The sequence below is a fragment of the Lytechinus variegatus genome, chromosome 8, assembly GCF_018143015.1.
Source record: "Lytechinus variegatus isolate NC3 chromosome 8, Lvar_3.0, whole genome shotgun sequence".
NCBI classification, from domain to species: domain Eukaryota; kingdom Metazoa; phylum Echinodermata; class Echinoidea; order Temnopleuroida; family Toxopneustidae; genus Lytechinus; species Lytechinus variegatus.
In genome coordinates, this window is record NC_054747.1 from 13,269,341 (window position 1) to 13,293,843 (window position 24,503).

Consider the following 24,503-nt stretch of genomic DNA (forward strand, 5'->3'; position numbering starts at 1 on the left):
TCTCGAGAACACCTGTAATCTTAACAGATTGCGTAATCTTACAGGAAATTCGTATTTGGTGTATGGAACCTTACAAATTTCCTGTAATAAAACACTCTTTTCCCCTTTTTAAACAGACCTTTTCTGTTAAATTGCAGAAAAAATCCTGTTTTATGAATTTACAGAATGATTCTGTTATTGCTTTTTGCAAAATATTCTTTAATTTTTCTGTAAAATCAGGGTTGTTTTAACAGTGTGGTGAATAATATTAATTGACCGTCATCATTATAGGCATGAAAGTCAACGTGAGGGGGGGGGGGGATAACCGGATATGTATCCTAAAATTATGTTTTTGTAGGGGGTCCGATCCCTGGCTTATTCGGAACCACTGCCCATTAACAAGGCAATAAATCAACTGAGCTCTTTTGTTGAATATTGAAATAAAAGAAAATACTATGAGCATTCTTGTTCAAAAAGCGTGTACTTATTATATTATTTTTTTTCTGGCGGGTATAGTCATCCCTATATTTTCGAAGCTGAAAATAAATGACTATATTTGGGGCACTTTTTATATCCTGGGAATGTGAGACTTAATAGAATATTCCAAATTCTCTTCAGAAGCATCCTAGTATTTTTTAAAGGATGTTAAGCCCTCTGTCGATCAATGGGATGGGGGCCTTGGGGGCACTCCCCCCAAAAAAAAATCATGAAAAAAGGGGAGGACAGGAAAGAAAGGGGAAGAGAGGAGGTGAAATATGATATTATTTTCTGAATATTCTATTAACATGTCAAGTCCAGATCCTCGCAAGTCATAATTAAGTTGGAGTCTTTAGCAAGCGAAACTATGATCATTGAAAGATCACATGTACTCGTTTCACGCTTTGTATTGGAAGCTTTTAATCAACCATAACACGATGAAAGTAAATGGTTATTGCAAAGTGCTAGATACAAAATGACATCAGGGGGGTGTTTCACAAAGATTTAAGTATGACTTAGAGTCGTACTTAAATACCGAGTTGCGTACGGTATGAAAGACTTCACCGCATTGGTCAGATCGTGTCATGAGGACGCGCACTAATGCGTATCTATCAATAAGATCGCGCGTTGCATATCATGTACGCGTCGGCATTTAAGTGCGACTTAAGTCATACTTAAATCTTTGTGAAACATCACCAGCCCTGGTCCGACACGCATATTCCGACACAATTAAAAGGAGGTTTGAGTATTATAGGTTCTAGGGACAGTTACCTCATTAGACACCCCCATACACACACTGTAAAAACTGTGGTGTTAAAACTGACACCAATTGGTGTTAATAGAGGACCACACACTGAGGTGTTAAAATAACAACCTAGAGATTGAACATAACACAAAAGAGTGTAAATATAACAACCATAGAGCTCCATGATAACAACCATAGGCGTTGTAATAACACCTATAGGTGTAAAACTAACACCACCAATTGAACACCGGTGTAAAATAACTGGTGTGGTCCTCTATGTACACCGGTTAACACCACAGTTTTTGCTGTGCACCCCCACACACGCACACACCCTCACATCCACCCCTAAACCGAGTGCCTCCTTTCGTAACAACAACCATGACCACTAAAAAAAAATAAGTTTCGCCTATTTTGCTCTTCTAATCCCCCTCCACTTTTCTTTCCTTCTCATTTTATTCACAAAAATCAGAAGGGAAAATCCTTTCCAAATAAAATCTTTCGGACTTCCCCAAGAATGTGCTAGTTCGTCTTTGTCTGACGAGCTACAAAGGAAGGTCATGAGGTCACCTATCTATTGAGCTCAGCCTTTTTTTTTGCTCAAATTTCTTTTTATGTCCACAGATTCTCGACTACCCTTTTATCAGCATAAGTTGAAATTGTAAAGATATATCAAATAACCCCCAATATGCCGTTTGTTTGGCCACTTATACAATTTGAATCGGGATTGGAAAAAGGAGGAAGAGGGTTGCGGAACAAAGAACATTCTACTCCTAAGTTGATTGATGTATTTCTGAGCCAGAGACAAAGAACTTGCAGTGGAGAAACATGCCGGTATATATACTCTCGAGGAAAATGGCTTGTTATGAATATAGTTTATACCACGCGGGTGACAATATACAGAAGTCGATATTTTTATGTATAGGCATGAGGCGAGTTTTCATCAGGGGGCCGGGGGAGGGGGGGGGGGGATAATTACAATATATTTTGGGGCTTAGGATACTAATTGTTTTGGAATTCAGGTTCATGGTCGTAGTTAACGGACCTCTGGTCATTTGGAATAAGATCAATTACTTCAAATATAAGAAAAGTATAAAAAAGGCCTTTATTACCTGTGTGTTTGTGTCTTCCCGGGGAAGGTCCCTGGTAGATGTATATTAGTATGGGAAGGGGGGGGGGGGGTTCGACTAAAACATATATTCTCAACTGGATAATATAGTAAATTGCCAATTCGTCCACTGCCAACTCGTCAACTCACCACATGGTCTAACTTCATTTAGTCTAATGCCATCCCGTCCATCAACATTCCGTCTAACAGCCATTTGGTCCTATCATCACTCCGTCTAATCACAAGTTCGTCCATTACCATTTCGTCTAATGACCAGTTGGTCTAATACCCATTTTCTTTTCATGCACTTTGCACATTATTGACACGTTAGTTTAATTAGACCAAATGGTTTATGGACTAAATGGCTATTGGACCAACTGGTTAATTAGACGGAATGGCATTAGACTAAATGAAAGTTGACCGTGTGGTTAGTGGACGAACTGATGGTAGGCCATAGTAGACGAGTTGGCAATTGGAAGAATTGGTAGACGAACTGGAAATAACCTGATAAAAGAAGTGTTATAAGTCAGACCCCAATATTCTTTTTCTCCACTCTTATCCCTCATGTTATTGTTTTCTTTTCTTCTTCAGCCCCCCTCGTTTTTGCTTCTTGAACATCAGAGGGTAAGACTGCCCCCCTGTCCCCTGGTTGCGCAGCCCATGTGTACCCCCCTTCCATCAATCTCCCTTCTCCCCCCTCCCTCTCCATCTCTTCCCCGTTCCCTATCACCTGCAAATATGAAAGAACACTTCTAATTGGTTCCTGGCCAGTATTTAAAACCAAATGCACGTGTAACATTAATATTGATTGGTCAGTTCATTTAGCGATTGATCGCTAATCTTTGTGTTACGGAGCCCAGTTCATTCATTGTGGGTATAATGAATATAAAATATTATATGAAAATCATATTGCTAATCTACGGGTTTTGGTAAAAATAAAAGGGAATTCATCAGCCAATTAAAATCACTGGAAACAATACAAGCCGACTTATACGGAGAGGAATAAAACATTTTCTGCATAGCAATGAAATGGGTTTAATCCAACACTATCTGGAAAATGTAATTTTCGAGTGTATGTAGGACGTCTTCAGTTTTATGACGCGCTGGGATGCAGTTTCATTCGGGGGGGGGGGGGGGCACGCACTTCATGTGTGTAGTCGAAATTTTCCTTCCTTTATTCCTTCCCTCGCACCAGGCAAATACTATATTTAACTTGAATGTTGTCTACTAAGCACAAAAGTCTTCATGCGTCCCCCTTTCACAGTGGCGGCACCAGGATTTTCAAAGTGGGGGGGGCAAATGGGGGGCAAAAGAAAATATTGGGGGGGCAAGGGCAGTCAAAAAATTTTTTTGCATGTGTGGAAAAATCGAGCGCGAAGCGCGAGTTTTAGTGGCCCAATAAACATTTTTTTGTTACACTTGATATAAACAGAAATTTTTGTAAAATCAGGTAATGCTTAATGGAGCAAAGTTATTGATCAAAACTAGATCATGAACTGAACATTTACATATATGTAATCTTAAGGCGTAGACCTATTCTACTTTTACATTTTTGTATCACATCAGAAAAAATGCATGATCGCATTGTAAAAGACTTCAATATTTAATTTCTGTTCTCTTTTTCATATCTTATTTTTTTCATACATAGGCCTAATAATTTTCTTCCGAAGACAGGAAAGTTTTTAATACACAGGGTAAAGTTTATTTTCAAATATACTATAGTTGGGTGTCTTGTTATGAGAATATAGCCTAATAGATACAGACATTCCCCTCGTGGAAAGGTCGAAAATTTAAGAGGGAGGGGACAGAACACCCATCGCAGATTGCACATCTTTACATAGCCTATTTACTTTTTCACTAAAAACCATGACGGTGACAAATTATGAACGAAGAGTTCAAGCATTCTTATTTGTTAATGAAGCAAATCGATGAGTTTAATCCAAATTTTACATGAGTAGATGCATATTTATTTCAAGGAAGGGGGCAGACTTTGAGTATTTGTCCTCCACGCCCCCCCCAAAGAATAAACATTGCTGACGACAGAATACACGCCATGTACTGTAGTTTAACACTTACATTAGCTTGTGTATCACACATTGAAATGTCTGCCTTAATGCAAGATATAACAAGCGATATAAACTTATTACAAACTAATAGTGTGCGAGGAAGCCAACAGCGACTAAGTGAGAAAATTTTCAAGTTTTGAAGAGCAGAAAATGGTATTTTAGAGCACTTCACAGCTGAGCTTGAATATGTAGTACGACAGCATCTACTTATTTACAAATTACTGTATAATTTTCTTTTAAGTCCTCAAAATTTCTGGGGGGGCAACTGGGGGGCAAAGCTTCTGAGTGGGGGGGCAAATGCCCCCCATGCCCCCCCTTGGTGCCGCCACTGCCCTTTCATAACATTCACGGTATTATGTCGCATCATCTAATTACATGATCCTTCCCCCCAGCCAGCCTTCTGTAATCCAGGCACGGGGGACACGGTATATCGTGAACGAAATCACGCATCGTGTCTACGTCACATTACGTCACAATGTAGTTATCTCGCGAGGTCATGTTCGTGAATAATAGTACTGGCGATTATCGTAAGTGACGATTCGTGATTCAATTTCCTCTGGAGTCGAAAAGTGACGAAGATAACATTTTATCAGGGAGAATAACCAGGTCTTACCAGTTTGAAGCTATTATCTTGTGATTGTCTCGTGAGAAATTCCCAATCATTTGATTGTTACGATATTACATAAATCAAAGTTCGTTAAGATTCCGTTGAGGTTATATTTAATATAATATGTTTTTTTTGCTGATATATTATAGGCCTACATGTTCTTAGAACTGAATGAATATTTTCTAAACCATTTCTTTTCTTAATGTTAATGAAAGCAACAACAGAAACAGGAACGGGTGAAACCAGGAATATCGCTCAAAATCAAATTCCTCTCTTTGAAATCATTTCCTAATAATTTCGTTGAAATTAGGCCGATTCGGAAACTGTTTTTCGGTGGTTTTTTTTACACAAAACACACAGAAAGAACCGCTTATACATTCATAAATCGGAAGCCATGTTTATGCAAATGGAATACAAATAAAGCTCTGAAGCCATACAGTAACCTCGAGGGTGACACGACATTTTTTGTTCCTGCGATAATTGCTCGGGGCTTACAGGACAAGTCCTCCCCCAAAATGTTGATTTGAATAAAAATAGACAAATCCAACAAGCATAACACTGAAATTTCATCAAAATCGGACAATGTAAAATAAGAAAGTTAAGACATTTTTTAAGTTTCGCTTAATTTCACAAAATAATTGTTATGCACATCCCGTTCTGTATGCAACTGAGGGAACTGATGACATCACTCACTATTTGTTTTGTATTATGTTAATATTCTAATTTTCTGTTCATTGTCCTATGAAACAAAGTTTTACGTCTCTTTGCACATGTGGAATTACTATTGTTTAATGGTTCAGTCAAGTTGGTCCTTATTGTCAAATCTGTTAAACTTGAAAAATTGTTTAATTCACACAATAAAGAACAAAAGAAATAGTGAGAGGGGGGCATCATCAATACTCTCATTAATGTGACTAAATTTTGTATTTTATAACTGATTTGTGAAAAATAAGCGAAAGTTTAAAAATGTCATAACTTTCTTATTTTACATCCGATTTTGATGATATTTCAGCATTTGGCTTGTCTGATTTTTATCTATTGATTCAAATCAACATCTTTCTGAGATGGACTTGACCTTTAAAGGGGTGGTGCAGGTTGAAAGAATGTATAGCTTAATAAATAGAGTAGAATTAACTGAGCAAAATGCCGAAAATTTCATCAAAATCGGATAACAAATAACAAAGTTATTGAATTTTAAGTTTAGCAATATTTTGAGAAAACAGTCGTCATTAATATTCATTAGGTGGGCTGATGATGTCACATCTCCAATTGTTCTTTTGTATTTTATTATATGAAATTAGGTTTATTCAATCTTTTTCCTCCAAGAACTAGAAAAACTGACAACTGATTGACAACTGATTTAGTGCATTAGATATGTATTGCTGCAACTTATTTCATTACAAGGGAGACATATTATTCACACAAGTATGAAATAATGAAACAAAAATGATTTTATGTAATAACATAAGAAAACGGAAAGTGGAGATGTGACATAATGAATATAATGAATAAGCCCACCTAATGAATGTTCATGACGATTTTTTTCACAAAATACTGCTAAACTTTAAACTTCAATAACTTCATTATTTGTTATCCGATTTTGATGAAATTTTCGGCATTTTGCTCAGTGATTACTACTCTATTTATTAAGTTATACATACTTTCAGCCTGGACCATCCCTTTTATTTCGTCTAAGATGCAGGCTTAGGGTTAGGGTTGCAATAGGGTTCAGTAGAATAAAACGCAATGCTGGTTTCATCATTTAAAAAAAAAAAAAATTTATAGATAAAGACGTTTTGATAGTGTGTCTGGAAAGTGAGACTAGGATGACTCACTCAAACAGCTGATCGAGGGGAAAGCCCTATTCACCGAAGCCAGCCGACCGCAGCTGGCTGTCTTTTGCGCATGCGTAAAGCGACAAAGTGCTTTGTAAGTCAGCGTTCATTGTTATGCAGCATATCACTCGGCTATCACGTTCAAAAACTCTTGTTACCAGGGGCTCTCCGCTTCAGCGAACGCGAGATGTTTAAAGGTAGAATCAAGGTTTCACCCCGCAACCCTGAAACGAAGCCACCGCACTCTATAACAACTGCAAAACACAACGGAGGGTTCACATCGACTCTTGCTCTCCCATTTAAACTCTTCAAATTACAATTCACTTATCATTATTATTATTTTATTTTATGATCAATATTTATAACTATTCTTTTTGTAAAATCATTTATCTCTCTCTCGTAGGTTTTCCCACATATGTTATCTCTTACATGTTTGTATACATTGTACCTTTGTGCCTACATAAGAGGTATCCTAGGTTATCTATTGTAAATATCCTGGCATTAAACTAATAATTTTGCTTAGAAAAGAAATCATATAAATTTGGCTGTAAACATTTTAATCAATAATGGGATTACATAGATGTCATTAAGGGAGATAACAATGGTAACACGATTTCAAATTTACTTTAGAATTTCTTATTCATATTGGTGCTCATTTTTTGTTTCAAACTAGGACCCCCGTTTAGTGTTATTCTGTATTATTTTGTATGAAATAATAACATTAAAAGGGAGTAGGGCCTACGTAAATTAGAGGCCATGTGGAAAATCTTTCATGATATCTTCAATTTACAACAGTCACCAGTCTCATTCATGAAATTGAACTCGATTTCAATTATAATGAAATACATATATGTGCGCCACATCCAAGTGATATACATTATAGGCCTGTAATGTTTTTTTAAATATATTAGACAGCGACATGATCTTAAAACTAACATTCCGTGTCAACAAAAGTTGGCACGTATTAGTTTGACCATAAATAAAAATGTCATAGAGCCAATTTCATAATGTAAGATAATGGATGGCCCATGGAACAACATTGAATCAATACAATATACTGAAGCAAATTCATAGAGTGCATCGCAATTTACCAATTCACTTGCCAATCTATACAACAGTTAAAATAGGAACAATTACATGTAGAATATACGAGAATAGGAAGGTCGTGTCTCGAATTAGAAAGAGATTAAAACATTCGAAAATTACTCAAAGGAAATGACAATATACTCAATACAAAACAAAGTTGTCAAAGATAATTCGCTATAATTATGGCAGCTGATCAACCTTTTCGAATGTCCGACCCAGGGCCCATTTTGATCAAGTCCAACTTCACTTCATTAACTGACCAAGTCATGGTCCTTTGAGAACATTACAGACGGTCAAAAGAACAAGAAATCATGCAGTGACAGAAAATTTCACAAAGGTTCCACATAGGGGACTGACGTACATATATTATCGAATTGCCCTGTATCATATTTATTGGATTTTCATCCCAAATTCAATGAATAAAACACAACATCCCAGGCTGATACACCCCCCTAAAAAAAGAGAAAAAAAGAACCGGGCTCTCGCCACCGATCCTTCGTAACCCCTAACTGTTACTTTGTGCGTCTATACTATGTCCACGATCCACGAATGATGCGTCGAAAGGGGGTGGGTATAAGGTACATCCAGAGGCGTCGATCCTGGGGGGGGGGGGGCAGGGGGGGCGATCGCCCCACCAATGAAAATATTGGGGGGGCAAACATATCATTTTGCCCCCCCAATAATTCCGGATATGGCAAAAAAAAAAAGATTGTAATGTTCAGCAAGCGAGAATGAGATACACAACTCGTTCTTTATTTAAAATCGTGCTCAAAATGCCTGCTTTTCTGATTGGAATATAAAAATTTTCAGCTCGCGCTTCGCGCTCGCATCATTTCTGTAGCAAAAACCCATACTTCTCATGATTAAATAGGTGAATGTAAATGTCCCGTTTTCACTTTAAAGAGTCAAAAGAACTGCTTCGATTTGCATTCATCTTTTCTTGGATATATATCTTGTTCTTTATCGAAAACGTCCAATAAACTGTCATTTTTTTCAGATCGAAAAATCAAAATTTTCAGCTCGCGCTTCGCGCTCGCATCTATTCTTCTTTTAGATACCAATCTTAATCATTGGTACCAAAAATGCTTAGAATATCAGGCTTTCAGGTTAGAATATAAAGAAATTTTAGCTCACTCTCGGCACTCGTACTATCTGTGTAATGAGATATGTATCCTCCTCATGAGCTACTCCCTGTACAAACAGTTCTAAACAGGCACGCCTTTCCTGCCAGTATAGAAAAAAAAATCAGCTCGCGCTTCGCGCTCGCATTAATTTGTTGGTGAGATACGTGTCTGTGTCTCATGAGTCATTCATATATATATATATATATATATATATATATATATATATATATATATATATATATATATATATATATGTGTGTGTGTGTGTGTGTGTGTGTGTGTGTGTGTGTGTGCGCGCGCGTGTGTATATGTAGGTGTCTTGTACGATCCAGCGCCTTTGGAACGTTAATGATTTTGCCCCCCCAATCTGAAAAATGGATCGACGCCCCTGGGTACATCCGACCTGCCCCCCCCTCCCCTCTCTTCAAGCCAATGATAAATATTTGTAATGGAAATTGTCGGGCACATGCAAGTGAAAATCTTTCATGTTCTGTTTTATCTCTTTTCGTCAAATATCTCGTGACATAAATCACCGTCAAGTCCCCCTTTTTTACTCGTGAAATTTTCCTAACAGAAAAATACCCCCGTTTATAAATCCTGGATCCGCATCTGATGTGCATTGCCTGTATTGTTTTTGCTCAACTGCCTTCTTAATGCATGTAATGTAATTATTTCTACATACCCGCCTTCTTTGGGGGAACCCTTTTAACACCAGAAATGATGAATTTTCATAATCCATGTCTGCTCTCTCTGTTCAACGTTGACATAGTTCTCACCGTGATCTTTCCAACCCAGAATGTAAACTAATTATCAATTACTTTAGAGATAGATCAAATTACCTCGTTTCATATTTTCTATTGTCTTCCTCTTTTTCACAGGCCATACCTTCAGGGGGTTGGCCCTGATAAATTGGCAAAGCAGGAGTCGACCTTTCAACCAAGTTGGTTTCTTGTGCTATTTCATTGAAGCATTGTTCAGGATACGGGATAAAACTCTACAATTTGGCCAAAAGAAAAAAGTGGCTTGGCAGTTATAAATTATGGCTATGAAAAAATGGTTAAAATAGTACGTCGGCAAATAATTGTGTGGTATCCAGATGGATCATGCATGATATTTTGTTTTCAAGAAGTATAATTTATGTTCATCCTACAGGAACAGGAAGGCAAACTTCTCTAGTAAAACAGAATATTTATATATGATAAGGGTATTTAATTTCGAGCTGAAAAATGTGTATAGCTTGTTATAGACCTAATAGAACGGTTTTCGTGGGTATAAGTATTGACAATAGGCCTACAATGTACAATTTATTAGCATTTACAATGACAGAAAACCATGGAGTCAGGCAGCTCCCTGCGGTTGCCATGCGAGGGCCAAATATGGACCAAGTTAAAAAAAAGAAGAAGTAGAAGAACAAAAAGAAGTAGTAGTAGAAGAAGAAGAAGTGGAAACGTTTTACGTTTGTCATAAAAAACGTGTGCTATCAATTTCCATTCTCCAATGACCTTAACTATTAATAGTCAATGACTTTTCATTTTAACGTAGACGTTTTATAAAAGACTTATATGTAGGGAAATGCATATTTATTTGACTAAATAACGCCAGATACTGTATAAATTTGATGTAATGTTTTCCTACTTATGGCAGTATATATAAAAACGTGCTTTCTATAATATTTTCCCAGCAAAATGCTGGGAAAAAATTATGCTCCCTGTTCGAAACATGAAGCCTTTATATAGATTATTCAACGTGTGGATGTTTGTCAGTCACACCACACATATTTTCTCTCCCATACTGAACACGAATCTGTATGAATAAAAAGGAAAGAAAACATAACCAACCCCGACAACTAGTCATTTTTATCTTGAAAGTGCGATTATCCCTTTAATATTAGCATCAGCTGTGCGCTGTCTCAGTTTCTCTCTATCATGCACACAGCACTCATTAGAGTGGCACCTCCATTGGTCAGACATGACATAAGTGCGGTCATTGTTACTATGCTAATAAACTGCACACTGCATTGCTAATACACGGAACCACGACAAAACATGCAATATAACAAACTACCCACCTAAATAGTTTGGATTTCAACCAAATGTCCTTGATGTATGCTTTATTAGCTTTCAGTGTTAGTTCTTTACGACCAAAACAATTATTGTCAAGATGCCATTTTCTGTTCTTCTAATTTCTAAACCAATATTCAGATTCAGATTTATGTACATGTATAATCGTGATAACTGCACATGAACATAATTATAATACCGCTGAATAAAAAAAGTTAAGTGATAGGCCTGTATCCTTTTCAATAGATAATGTCCATCATTGACAGTTGCAAGAGTATAACATCAAACAATGCAAAGGAAATAATGGGCAATAAAAATTCACACATCGCTTTATAGAACAACTTTTAGGCCATACATGACAAGCGACTTTGCAGAATTACTATACTAGTATTATTGTTTTCCTGCTGTCTCCTTTGTCTTTGAACTTCTACTGAAAGCTGATGGAAATGAATTTGAAAATTACTGTAAAACAAAATTTAGGTATGAAATTCAGGTCTATAACTCATTATTATCAATGATTTTCTGTTCAATAATACTAAATAGGTTCATTATTGCGGATTGAAATAATCGCTAGAGAGTACTGCGAGACAAATGAATACTCTCTATAGCGATTTTCTGTTACTTGTAATTTGCTTCCCCCCTTCACTTGTGCGCCTTGAGCATCTCTTACGAGGTGGATATGGCGCCTCAGAAATTGCATATAGTTATCATTATTATTATTATAAACCCGAGCACTTATTCGGTAACGTATCCTCGAACCAATGCTGTTTTCAATATTATTTATGTATTCATATTCAGGTGAGCATACATAGCCTGGCTATAGTCAAGGTACAAAATAGCTACTCATATGGGAATAGAATGAAAAAGTTATACCCCATTAACTGAGAAGTATATCGGCCATTATTACAACGTAATGATGCTACTAATTGAAGATGTACAACTATTTGTAGAATTTGTCTTTATTTCAATTGGGGTAGGCCTATACTTCCCTAGCATATTGTAAATGGATTATGTATTCTGGTCAAGTTCGATATACATGTAATATAGTGATGAATTACCGATCTTGTATGTCGTAAATATAATTGCTTTCTGTCCGAGGGGCCCGAGACGAAAATGATATGCACAGTTTGCTGGCAGAACAATGCAACCGTGTTCTGTTCTCCGTGAGTGGAATTTTCAATCGTCTGCTGTTTTGGCCATCCACGACAGCATCCAGGCTGACTGTGTTTTGACTAGCCTTGTTTCAAGCCTCCATTTCATGAGTCAAGAAGGGAAGCCGAGTTTTAATTGTGTTTCTGTTCGTTTAAAATTGACGTGGAAACGATTTCTTGTTTATAGAGGTATTATAGAAAAGATCACGACCATCATCATCATCATCATCATCATCATCAGCATCATCGTCACCAGAAGAAGAAGAATTTAATCATAATCACCATAAATTCATCATTACCATGGCATCATCATCAACTTCATGTCCAACATCATCATCATCATCATCATCATCATCATCATCACCACCATCATTATCATCATCATCATCATCATTATCATCATCATCATCACCACAAATTCATCATTACCATGGCATCATCATCTTGATCTCAAATTCCTCACCATCAACATCACCAACACTACAACATCACCATCATGCAGCAACTCTATTCCTATATCAAATAGCAACATTTCGTATTGCCGTCCGAAGTGACCTCAATTCATATAGAACTTAGCTGGATTGACCAAATTTCTTCCGTAACAACAAACCTACTTGAACCATACATAATTTTACCCAAATGATGCTATAACCATACAATGGGCAATTCAAAGGTTATGAACTTCATTAAAATAACTTGACCTTTCTTATGCAAAAGCCGGACCTTCTCTTGACCATCGAAAGCTTCATATTGTGATCATCAAAACGCCATGTAATTACATTTCATCAATTACTGATGACAGAATCTAAAGTCGCACCTATACACACTAATACCAGGTGACAAGCACTTCATGTGCAATCCATCATTCAATTTTGCAATCATTATTCCACGTAGTTTAGCACAAAGGATATTGAGCGATATTGTAAAGTGATATTGTACTTTTAATTATCAATTTCACAAGAATTTACGTGATAAGACTTAATATACATTCGGAAAATATTCGCGTTTTTGTTATGTGCGGATGTGTCATGAGATGGTAGTAGACAAGACTCCATTTCCTTACTTTCATTTTCTATCACTTGCTTTGGACATGTTGGAGAATACCGGAAATTCATTGTGAAGACCGAGTGAATAGAATATCGTCAAAACATCTTGTTTTCACAATTATCATATTACATGCAAAATAGAAACTAATGGTTTCTGGGGGAAAAGCAATATAGTATACGACACGATGCAGGCCCAACGTGTCTATGTATAAAATCGATTTAGTATAATCAAATCATAAACATGGTAATAGCGAAATTCTATAAAGACATGCTGGTATATGTGAGTTCATGATTTACTAATCAAACTTGAAGTATCGTTTTTTTCATATGCGACACAAAACCTAATTATTCCAGCACAGCAAAATTAATGTACAGACAACAGTACATTACAGAACCACTCCCTTCAAACGAAATATTAATCGTAACCTCGTAATTAAGAAGAAGTGGGGGATATGACATCATCAGCCCACCTAATGAATATTCATATAGGCATGCCTAAAATTTTTCATCAGAATAATGCAAATATTCGAATTCAATAATTCGCTATTTGTTATCCAATTTTGATCAAATCTTCATTATTTTGCTTTGTGAATTTTACTCTATTTATTGTTGGGGTCGTGTGGGGTCGTGTGGTCCAGTGGTTAGAGCATTGGACTCATAATCGGAAGGTTGTGAGTTCGAATCCCAATTAACTCTGGCATCGTCTCCACTTTGATAAAAAGGCTCGAGAGTGATATCTGTCGTCTATAACGTCAGCCACTATGACTCATTAACCTAGACGAAAAAAACGTTTCATAGGTAATTGGTTATATGCCAGCTTGACGTTTACCAGCAAAAAATGATGTCCTGCCGAGTATACGGGAGTTACCACAAACAGAAACAGAAATGTAGACATCTTCAGCCCGGAGTATCCATTTAAGTTATCATCTGTGTTTATACATTTAAAGTGATTGGTTAACATTGGTTTGATTTAAAAAAAATCTGAGCTAGAAGGTCACACTTGTCACCCTTGTCTGTGATATGTTACAAAACTGAAGCCCAGAAAAAAATGCGTTCGAAAATAATTATTTAGTGCTTCAAAAATTGAAATATAAAGTGACCGGAAACACCATCTTAATTTCATCTCATTCACTTATGTGTACTATTTAGGCGTCTACAAGACGCCTTTATACAAAATCGGGGTTTGCCTTGTAGTTTTAGCTTTTCATTCTCAATAATGGTTGTTTTCAGGGTTTATTAGTTCTAATACATGCACTTGTACACATGTTTCATCTATGTTTGAGATTTTTTTAAATCGGCTGCTCACAAAGATAAACAATACCTTTAAGAAGAGTAATGTATACGCATGCGATTAATACTGTTTGCAGGATTTGAAATAAATATTGGACTAGTTATTAGGGACCAATCGAATTCAGGATTCAGTTTGAATCTCAAGCTTTGTGTTCAAATCCTCGAGACGAAGTTCAAGCGATTTTTTGAAGGATACAAACTAAATAAAGAATTCGAGTGGTCCATAACTGCCGTCTATACCTCGATTTACTTCAAATAAATCCCTGTAATTAGAGTGAATGGAGGGGGGGGGGGGGCTTGGCAATATGCACTGACGATCCCGTCTTTGAGAGTCATCCTTTCATACGCAGCAAAAACTGTGGTGTTAAGCGGTGTACATAGAGGACCACACCAGCTATTTTACACCGGTGTTAAATTGGTGGTGTTATTTTTACACCTATAGGTATTATTACAACACCTATGGTTGTTGCATTTACACTCTTTGGTGTTATGTTCAATCTCTAGGGTGTTATTTTAACACCTAAGTGTGGTCCCCCATTAACACCAATTGGTGTCACTTTTAACACCACAGTTTTTACAGTGTAGCCTTTGCTCGCTATATGTAGGCCCATATCATTTCGGTGAATCATGAATTCGGTCAAACATTTATCCATGGCAATATTAATTTGAAATGACTTCCTCGTCATGATACCTGAAATAACCTTCAGAACCGTGCATGTGACCAAGTTTTCTAGCCTATCCATATTATCAATCAGGATGTATACTTATCTGTCAATCTTCAGACATTACGTTCCCGCATACATCCTTTAATAAAGGCACGTGGTTATCGAATATAACAGCACTTTGAAAATCAATGGGAGGTAATCTCCAGAATCGTGGTAAATTACTCTGTACTCTTTTTAAAAACAAGATTATGTAATGCCAATAAAAATGGCACTATAATCCACTAATGAGCAAATTCATCATACGGGAAGTGCACCCCGACAAGTTGGTCCAAATAGAAACACCAAAATAAGATAAAATATTGGTGAACTGAAGGTTTAATTGAATTCTTAAAGAATATAAGAAAAGAGGGGTTTGAGATTTTTGAAGTTTATTATTGTGATGTCATAATATGCAAGCAGCTTAAAATATATCATGTAACATAATTCGAAATTCATATTTTAAATGGAATACGATCTTTTATATTCTTATCTGTATGAGTATGTATGCACTCTAAAAACCGAAGAGCTAATTTAGCTCTTAAACATGTTAAAGAGCGTGTATAGTGACTGCACTTCGGAGTACTGATTTGTCTAGTTAAAATATGAACTAGACAAATACGCACTCCGAAGTCAGTCACTATACACGCTCTTTAAGAGATAAATTAGCTTTACGTTTTTAGGAGTGTGTGTGCCGCAAAAGAGAAATCACTTTCACATTTCAAAAATGGGATTTTCGAAAAATTTATATCACACGACATACAGCTTGCTACTCACCAGTGGCGTAACTAAATGTTAAAAAAGAACAATTTTGTTTATAATTATCTCAGTGGTTCCTTAGCAGATTTCAATAAAAACTTCAACAGTATGTTTTCTATTTTTCTACACTTTTATTGAAATAATCATATTTTCATGGTAAACTTTCCCTTCAATATCAGTAATTAGGTAACACCACAGAATCTTAGCCTAAATGTCCAACATCCACATTCCATCTTTACTTTTGGCATTTATAAGTACACAGCACACATTGCGTTGCTTTAATTATGTATTTCCAGGGTCCTTCCTTCTGTTTTCATTTTCGACAAAATAATGGTTTTGATTCGACTTAAAGGGGAAGTTCACCCTGAAGAACAGATCGTCGCAAAAACAACAACAACAAATAAATATATTGGTGAATGTTTGAGGAAAATCCGCAAACAAAAAGTTATTAGAATTCTATTTTTTTTTATTTGTGACGTCATAAACGAGCAGGTGCCCAATATGAAATATAAAACGCATGAATTAGACTTTTTTTAATGACACATTTTTGTTTTTTTTTCACGATCGGTGTGAAAATGATTTGTCTATTGATATACAAAAGGTATAGTAAAACCATTTTCGATTTTTCTGAGAAACTGACATTTCATTGATTTTTTTTTACCATTCGCTAGATATAGGAATGCTGCTCGCATATGACGTCACAAATCCAAAATCTAAAATTCTAATTACTTTCTTAATCTTTGATTTTTTTTCATATTTTCTGCTATTTTTTTCCAATAAACTTTTTGTCACCTTGAACTTCCCCTTCAAAGGGGTACTCCGGGCTGAAAATTTGATTTGAACAGATGAGGGGAAAATCAGACAAAATAAAACACTGACAATTTGATCAAAATCTGACCAGAAATAACAACGTTATGGCATTAAAACAAAATGCATTATTTCGGTTAAACAATTCGGTGCAGGTTTTCATGAATATTCAATTAGTAAACTGATGATGTCACATCCCCACTTGTTCTGCTGTGATGTATTATAGGAAATTATGTTTATTCATGGACTTTTCCCCCTCAATGTTGGATTGACAACTGATTTAATGCATTAGATATTCATTGATGCAACTTATTCTATCGTAATGTATATATCCCCACTTGTTCTGTTATGTTAATTATAGAGAAATTATATGTATTCATTTTTTCTCAATAAATATAAATGTTAATTGGATTGACAACTGATTTAATGCTTAAGATATTCATTGTTGCAACTTATTATAGGGAGACATATCATTCACACCAGTATAAAAAAATGAAACAATTATGATTTCATGTAATAACATAATAAACTGGAATGTGGGGATTTGACATCATCAGTCCATCCATATGACGACGTGCATATAACTGTTTTCACAAAATATTGCTACATATAAAACTCAATAACTTCGTATTCAGATTTTGATGATATTTCAGCATTTCGCTTGGTGAATTTTACTCTAGTCTTTATAGATATTTTCAGTAACCCTTTAAAATCCATATGACTGCATGCCATGCAGGCTAGTCTGTTCTGGGTTCTGCATTATTACCCAAATCCAAATTTCCTTGTCAAAGTGTATTTTGATAATCTATGTATAAGTTTCTTACAAAATAACTAATGTGCAAATATCACAGTTAAGAAAAATTATACAACGCTGTTTACTATATGAACCTTACAGTAATTGTTTATCTTAGGCAACAAAGTTTAATTTTCAATATCTAATTGTCAATAAATTAAACATGATAGTTTAAACGGTTAAACAAAATACTGTAGGTTTATATAGTAAACATCGTTTTTACTGTGTAGTGTCTACATAGTATTTGATAAATTTTTATAAAACTATATCATGCTATATAAAGATCGTTTTCCTTTTTGTTTATTTCTTCATCATTCCTCCTTTGCAGAGCGCTAAGAGACTTAATTGCAATATGAGCTCCACTGTAAAAACGCTGTTTAACGGTTAAGCCCATTGTTTAAGCCCGTCACTCTATAACAACAACAACAACTGTTTATACTTTTTAAGTTGTTTAAAAAGTACAAAAAAGTCTGAACAACTTGTTGCTAGAGTGACATACTTAAACAACGTGTGTTTATATAAAACTATGATTGATATTATCATAATTATAATTATTATTATTACTATAATTATTTATTATTCTTATCATAATCATCATTATCATATGATTATTTTATGAATTATGTGGATTCTTTCTTTTCCTGTTATTGTTGACCTTTGATCCTTTATTATCAATTTCATGTATTGACAAATGATTATATGAAAGTTATAGTTTACCAATGCGGAAATAAAACCAAAAAGATCACATTAAATTATATCCCATGCGCATGGGGGGGGGGTGACATAAAGATTCGCTGTAAAAATGTTAAGAGGTAAGAGTGGCAGAGGTAATATGGCAGAGGTTCGCGTTTAATTACATCAATTGATATATAGCAATAGACCTAAAATGATAATAATAATCAGCTCATAAGCCTATTTCGTCCAGAAGAATCCGTTCAAGGTCAATTATAACTGAATGACGGAGAAGGCTCTTTTCCTCGTCGATGTCATATTTACCTCTGCTATTTTTACCTCTACTATTTTTACATCTGGCATTATTACCTCTGCCATTTTTATCTGTCATTTTTGGCCGCTATTTTTACTTCTACCATTTATACCTCTGCCATTTTAACCCCTACCATTATTACCTCTGCCATTTTTACCTCTGTGCCATTTTTCCCTCTGCCATTTTATACCCTCTGCCATTTTTACCCCTGCCATTTTTACCTCTGCCATTATTACCTCTGCAGTAATTACCTCTGCATGCTATTTATGCCTGTCAGATTTTTCCTCTGCTATTGTTTACCTCTGCCTTTTTTTCACCTGGCACCGACATAAATGTATGTGACGTCATATTTTTACTCAGTTAATTATCATTAGCAGGGGTACTGCCAAAAAGCAGCCAAATCATGTGATTGCAAATTGCTTGTTCACAACAAGGCTATTATGGTACAAATATACGGTATGTAATCTACCCTATTTTATTTTCTCCATGTTTTCGCGCGAATAATTACAGTTGTTGATCTCGGGCGTGTCTAGTCTTGTTCCAAGGATGACCAAGGTTTCAATTATTATGTCGACAAACAAAATTATCCCCAAACAATAACAACAGCAAACAATCACACAATCTATTCGTTACACATCCCCCAGGTGAATAGATGACTTACATGCAGGGGCCGCAAAGAGTGCATAAAGATGGAGGTAATTGTATGCAAATAAATGGTGGAGGACAATAGCCGGTCCGTTATACCGTAATCGCTATTCATCCAGAAATAACAAACTTGGAGACAACACGATGGAACAAAACAAGGAACGGTAAAGTACAAAAACGTGTTAGTTTGTTCATGCAGGCACAAAAAAGGGTCACGCGTATTAAGGGTTATTTTTTCGCATGGAAATAATCAAAAGTTTCTGCAATTTTGCAGAAAATGATAATAACGATGATAATGCAGAATACGACCAATACACTGACTATTAAAGCTCCTCAGTATATAGGCCCAACATTTTGTTTGGAGTGTTTGAGTTGGAGGCTTATATGGTTGGCGTGTATATACTTGTATTTATTGAACAATACCTGAACTACACTTCAAAATATCGCCAATCCATTCTAACATAACACTTTGTTTGGCGATTGTAATTCAACTGGCTCCCTCCCTGCGAATACATATATTATTACATCTTATGTAACACTCACGAATCCTTGCTTAGTATAAGCTGTGAAAAACTAGTCTGCTGTACAAACCCTTCACCCGAGTGAAGGGTCTGAATGTGCAGCCTATATTGCCTTGTGTGCTTGAAGGCGTCGTGTGCTAGTCTACGCGTGGAGACCCACATGTTGGTCAACGTTTCAATCAGGGTCTGTGCCTGCAGACTCGTGAAAAACAGTCTTTCCCACGTGAGGAAGGGGGTGGCGGAGCATGAGAGATATAAAGAGAGAAAGGGGAGGGGGCTGTCATCTATAGACTACCCCATTCTCGGTCCAGTAGTTCTCTCTAAATGGCTGTCCTGGGTGAACCCATCGTGGGCGCACAAAATCAACAAGTTTATCCAACCGAGCAAACAATAGACTCACAGCTGTTCGTGTCTTTGTTCGGGTGTGAAAGTGTCCTCCCATTTGGTGCGGTAGGTAAATTTGCTTACTGAATTTCGAAACGGGCATTTACATTTGCGAAATACGAGAAAAAAAATGACACGAGTGTCTGAGTCACTGCAGTGCAATGTGGACGGTATTATACCTCGACTTTCGCAATATGTTGAAATTGAGGCAAGATTCGGAGAGGAAACAATAAATTATTCTTGGGAAACCGTAACCGAAGTCTTTGGACTAAAAATCAATAATCTTCCAAATAAGATCAATTCTTATTTGTAACCGGAAAACAGAAATACATTTTCAACCCTAACCAACGTGCATGTGTACCTAAAAGAGAGAGAGAAAGAGAGAGGGAGAGGGGGATTCTTTATGTACAAAATATGTAAATTTTTCCCTTTGAAGCTAAGTCAATACTATAATATAACATGATCCAGTTCTACTAAATTAAAATGGTTACAATGTGGAAAATATGGAAGTTCCGTCTCTTTCATGCCAAATTTCTTACGTAATAGCATTAATATCTGGGAGTGGACCTGACATTAATTCACTAATTTTCTGTTCTATACTGTTTACAATATGACAAAATGTTCATTGCAATGTCTGTTAGCACAAAGTTAGCTCCATGGTTAGTGTAAAGTTCATGTACCTTCATGCCAATTGGTATTCAATCCCACGGTAGCTAACATTGTGGTTAGAAAGCCCTGAAATGTTGGCACCAAAATATTCTAATTCGATGTTCAAGGATAAACATTAAAAAAAAGAAATTGGCAGTCGATTTTTGTTCGACAATAAGTTCTGGATTCTTTTCCGTGATTAGATCTGGAGTCCGCAACACAAAGCTTATCATGGTAGACGGTAAGTACAACTAATCTTTAAAAATCAAGCGTACGATTAATCGTTAACCTTTGTGTTACGGAACCGTCATACAAAGAGTTACGATTAATGCAGTTAATCGTAACTCTATGGACATCCATCAGTGTCATATTGTTTTTTCTACAATAAACTAGCACAACGTCCTCTGTATGCAAATAGAAGCGCAGTGAATTTCTAAGAAAACAATGAATGCATTAATATACATCATAGCTAGAAAATATTTAGAACAAACATGCATAGATGTTGACGTTGCTGGCCGTCCATAGTTGCGTTGATCGGAACAATCACAACTCTTTGAAAGACGGGCCCTGGTTGTTGTGTAGGATAATTATAAGGTTTTTACTTTATTTTATTATTTTTTTTACGGTATTGCATTCACAATTTCGCTGCACTCCAATCGCATTGAGCTTGCGGTTGCATTCATTCGAATAAAATATGGATACTTCTGGAGACAAGACTAGCAGTAGCAGGGAAAATCATTATTATTACTTCATAAGTCGAAACCAGTACTTGTTAAGGACGTCAGAGCAGGAATAATAACATGCTTTAAAGGGGTGGATCTGGGCTGACAATATTTATATCTAAATAAATAGAGTAAAATTCACAGAGCAATATGCTGAAAATTTCATCAAATTCTGCTAACAAATAGCGAAGTAATTGAGCAATATATCGTGAAAACAGTAATATATACGTCGTCATAAATATTCATTAGATCGGCTGATGATTTCACCATTCCCACTTTCCCTTTTCTTATGTTATTAGTTACATGAAATCATCATAGTTTCATTTTTTCATTGTATGAATGATATGTATCCCTTGTAATAATTTTAATTACAACATTGAATATCTAATGCACTAAATCAGTTGTCATTCCTTTTATTTAGATCTTAAAGGTAAAAATTCAAACCTAATTTCGTATAATGAAATACAAAAGATCATCAGCCTTTCTATTGAATATTCATGAAGACATGCCTAGAACTGTTTCACTGGAATAATTCAAATCTTTAAAATGCTATGACTTTGTTATTCCTTGTCCGATTTTTCATCAAATTTTCAGTGATTCGTTTGTCTGATTTTTCTTTATCAGTTCAAATCATATTGCCAGCCTGGAGCATCCCTTTAATCACATGATTATGTGATAAAGCTCAAATGAGGTACATTGGTAATGACATATTTTTTACCATGTCTTAAAATTTCCTGGGATGCAATAATACAATTTCTAAAACAGCTACACAACCCTCTAATATATAGCCCCTGCTACATTTACACTGTACGGATTTATCTTCATAGTGTTAACAGCATAATATGATTTTGAGGAAATATGATTTGCGAAACCAACGGACACTATATCAGCATCAGTGAAGCTCTAGGCAATAGGCGTAAAAATAGTCCCCATTTTCTTTATTTTTTATTATTTTTTGGGAGGGGGAGGGGGGTTAATTACAGTTAACTTTTAAGTCACGACATCGTTCTGTGATTCCGGGGTGATTCCTTACCAATGCAGTTAAAAAACACAAACACATGGAATGAATAGACAATAAAATACCAAGTCGTGTAAACAAGAGAAAAGCTCCATCAAGCATCTGCTTGAGAGCACAACGAAATAAATACATCGGTTCTTGGGTGATCGACGTTTTCTTAAAACATAACCTCGAGTAATAGGCTTGTACCAGGGATATGCGGTGTTAACCGGTGTACATAGAGGACCACACCAGTTATGTTACACCGTTGTTAAATTGGTGGTGTTACTCAGTTTTACACCTATAGGTGTTATTACAACACCTATGGTTGTTACATTTACACTCTTTGGTGTTATGTTCAATCTCTAGGGTGTTATTTTAACACCTCAGGGTGTGGTCCTCTATTACCACCAATTGGTGTCAGTTTTTTAATACCACAGTTTTTACAGAGTACGATATCATGGGGGTTATCAGATACTGAGCTCGAATTCCCGATGGGCGACATCCGGGGACGACATCAGTCGAATGTAAAATGGATGCACCCAGTATACATTTATGGCAAAGTCATTAACACACGTGTACGCGTGACCTGCTGACAAGGCCGAGGCATTCAACTTATGCATGTGTCAACCATAATGATGCACAAGTGAATACAATACAACACGGACATGAATTAGTATATACGATGAAAATATAACAAATAGATATTGCCGAAAACATACATATATAGGATTGATGATGGAAACTCATGTGCGCACAGGTTCTTTGTGCGCTTTGTTTATATGGCGACACTGCACTGCTCTGTTAACATACTATTCGGGATCTGTGTTTCAGGCTTTAATTGATTGAAACTTGATTAATCCACTAAATGCTGTTGTATACATAAGCACATATACACTATGCTACGGCGAATTAATGAATAGTGATAGCTCATAATTAGGTTAACAAAAACAGGATACAGCAATAACAAAGGATAACAGCATCATCATCATAACTTACCTCCGACGTAGATCATAACAAACATCCGCCACGAAATGAAGCTACATTTTAAAGAGGAGATTTCCGCCATAGTACCTGCGTTATGGATATTCAAAATATGCCAGCATAAAAATGAATAATCCACGAGTGATAGTCCTTTGCTATTGCACCATTTGGAGGTCTGATTCTGCCGAAGAGATCAGGTTTAGTGAAATCCTGGCATGTTCTTTGTCGTCGCATGTCATGTGTTGTCTTTGTGTTGACGAATCAGCTGTGCAGATCGCGAAAAAGGAAAACATAGAAAATACCGTCTGCGTTGCAACACACACAATGCTAGGGACCCCCTATGTGTTTCGTCTTCTGCTGATACACACGAATTGAAAGTCTGTGGTGAGCGAACGAGCGACGAGTGTGTGTATGAGGATGAGCTCACGCGCCGAGAGGCTGGGGAAGACCTCGATAGCGAGCTCCGACCGTCGATGTAATTGTTATGCGCAGTTTGCCCGGATTTCGGTCCGGAGAGCGCAAGACACGTGCCAAAGCATAATTACTTTAGTGACGTCATTCAGGTCATGTGATCCGCTGTTTCTAGGGGAATCCCCAGCCTTTTTTGACTCATCTTCGCCTGCGGAGCCCCGTGGCGGTGGGGCATAAATTTGATTGACAGACACGTCTGCGTCTCTTCACTCCGATCAATTTGAAAGCATTAGTTTACCCCCATCTCACTAGATGGAGTCAGGGGCGTAGATAGCGGGGGGGATGGGGATGCATCCCCCCAGAAATTTAGGTGGGGGGGATGGTGTGTACAATCATCCCCCCCAGGTTTCTGTGGGGGAAGAAGCAAAACTATACAGTAATAAAGCAATGAATGCTAGTTAAAATCAATCAATAATAGCAGTAATAATCATAACGTACAGCAATGACAAACATGATCAAAATTGGACTTTTATTCAGAGTCAATCATCTTATATGCATTTACAACTTGCAAGTTT

General features: G+C 36.4%; 1 protein-coding gene across 2 annotated transcripts in view; it reads right to left on the reverse strand.

The window, feature by feature from the left end:
• The window catches only part of LOC121420006, a 36,508-nt gene extending 12,503 nt beyond the window's left edge, over nucleotides 1–24,005 (reverse strand). Inside the window, exon 1 of one of the 2 annotated variants that reach the window (XM_041614517.1) lies at nucleotides 23,533–24,005. In XM_041614517.1, coding sequence (XP_041470451.1) covers nucleotides 23,533–23,602 — 70 coding nt within the window. In that variant the 5' untranslated portion in view covers nucleotides 23,603–24,005. The remainder of the gene's footprint in view (nucleotides 1–23,532) is intronic. The other variant, XM_041614519.1, reaches the window with a different exon arrangement.
• Between the last annotated feature and the right edge of the window lie 498 nt (nucleotides 24,006–24,503).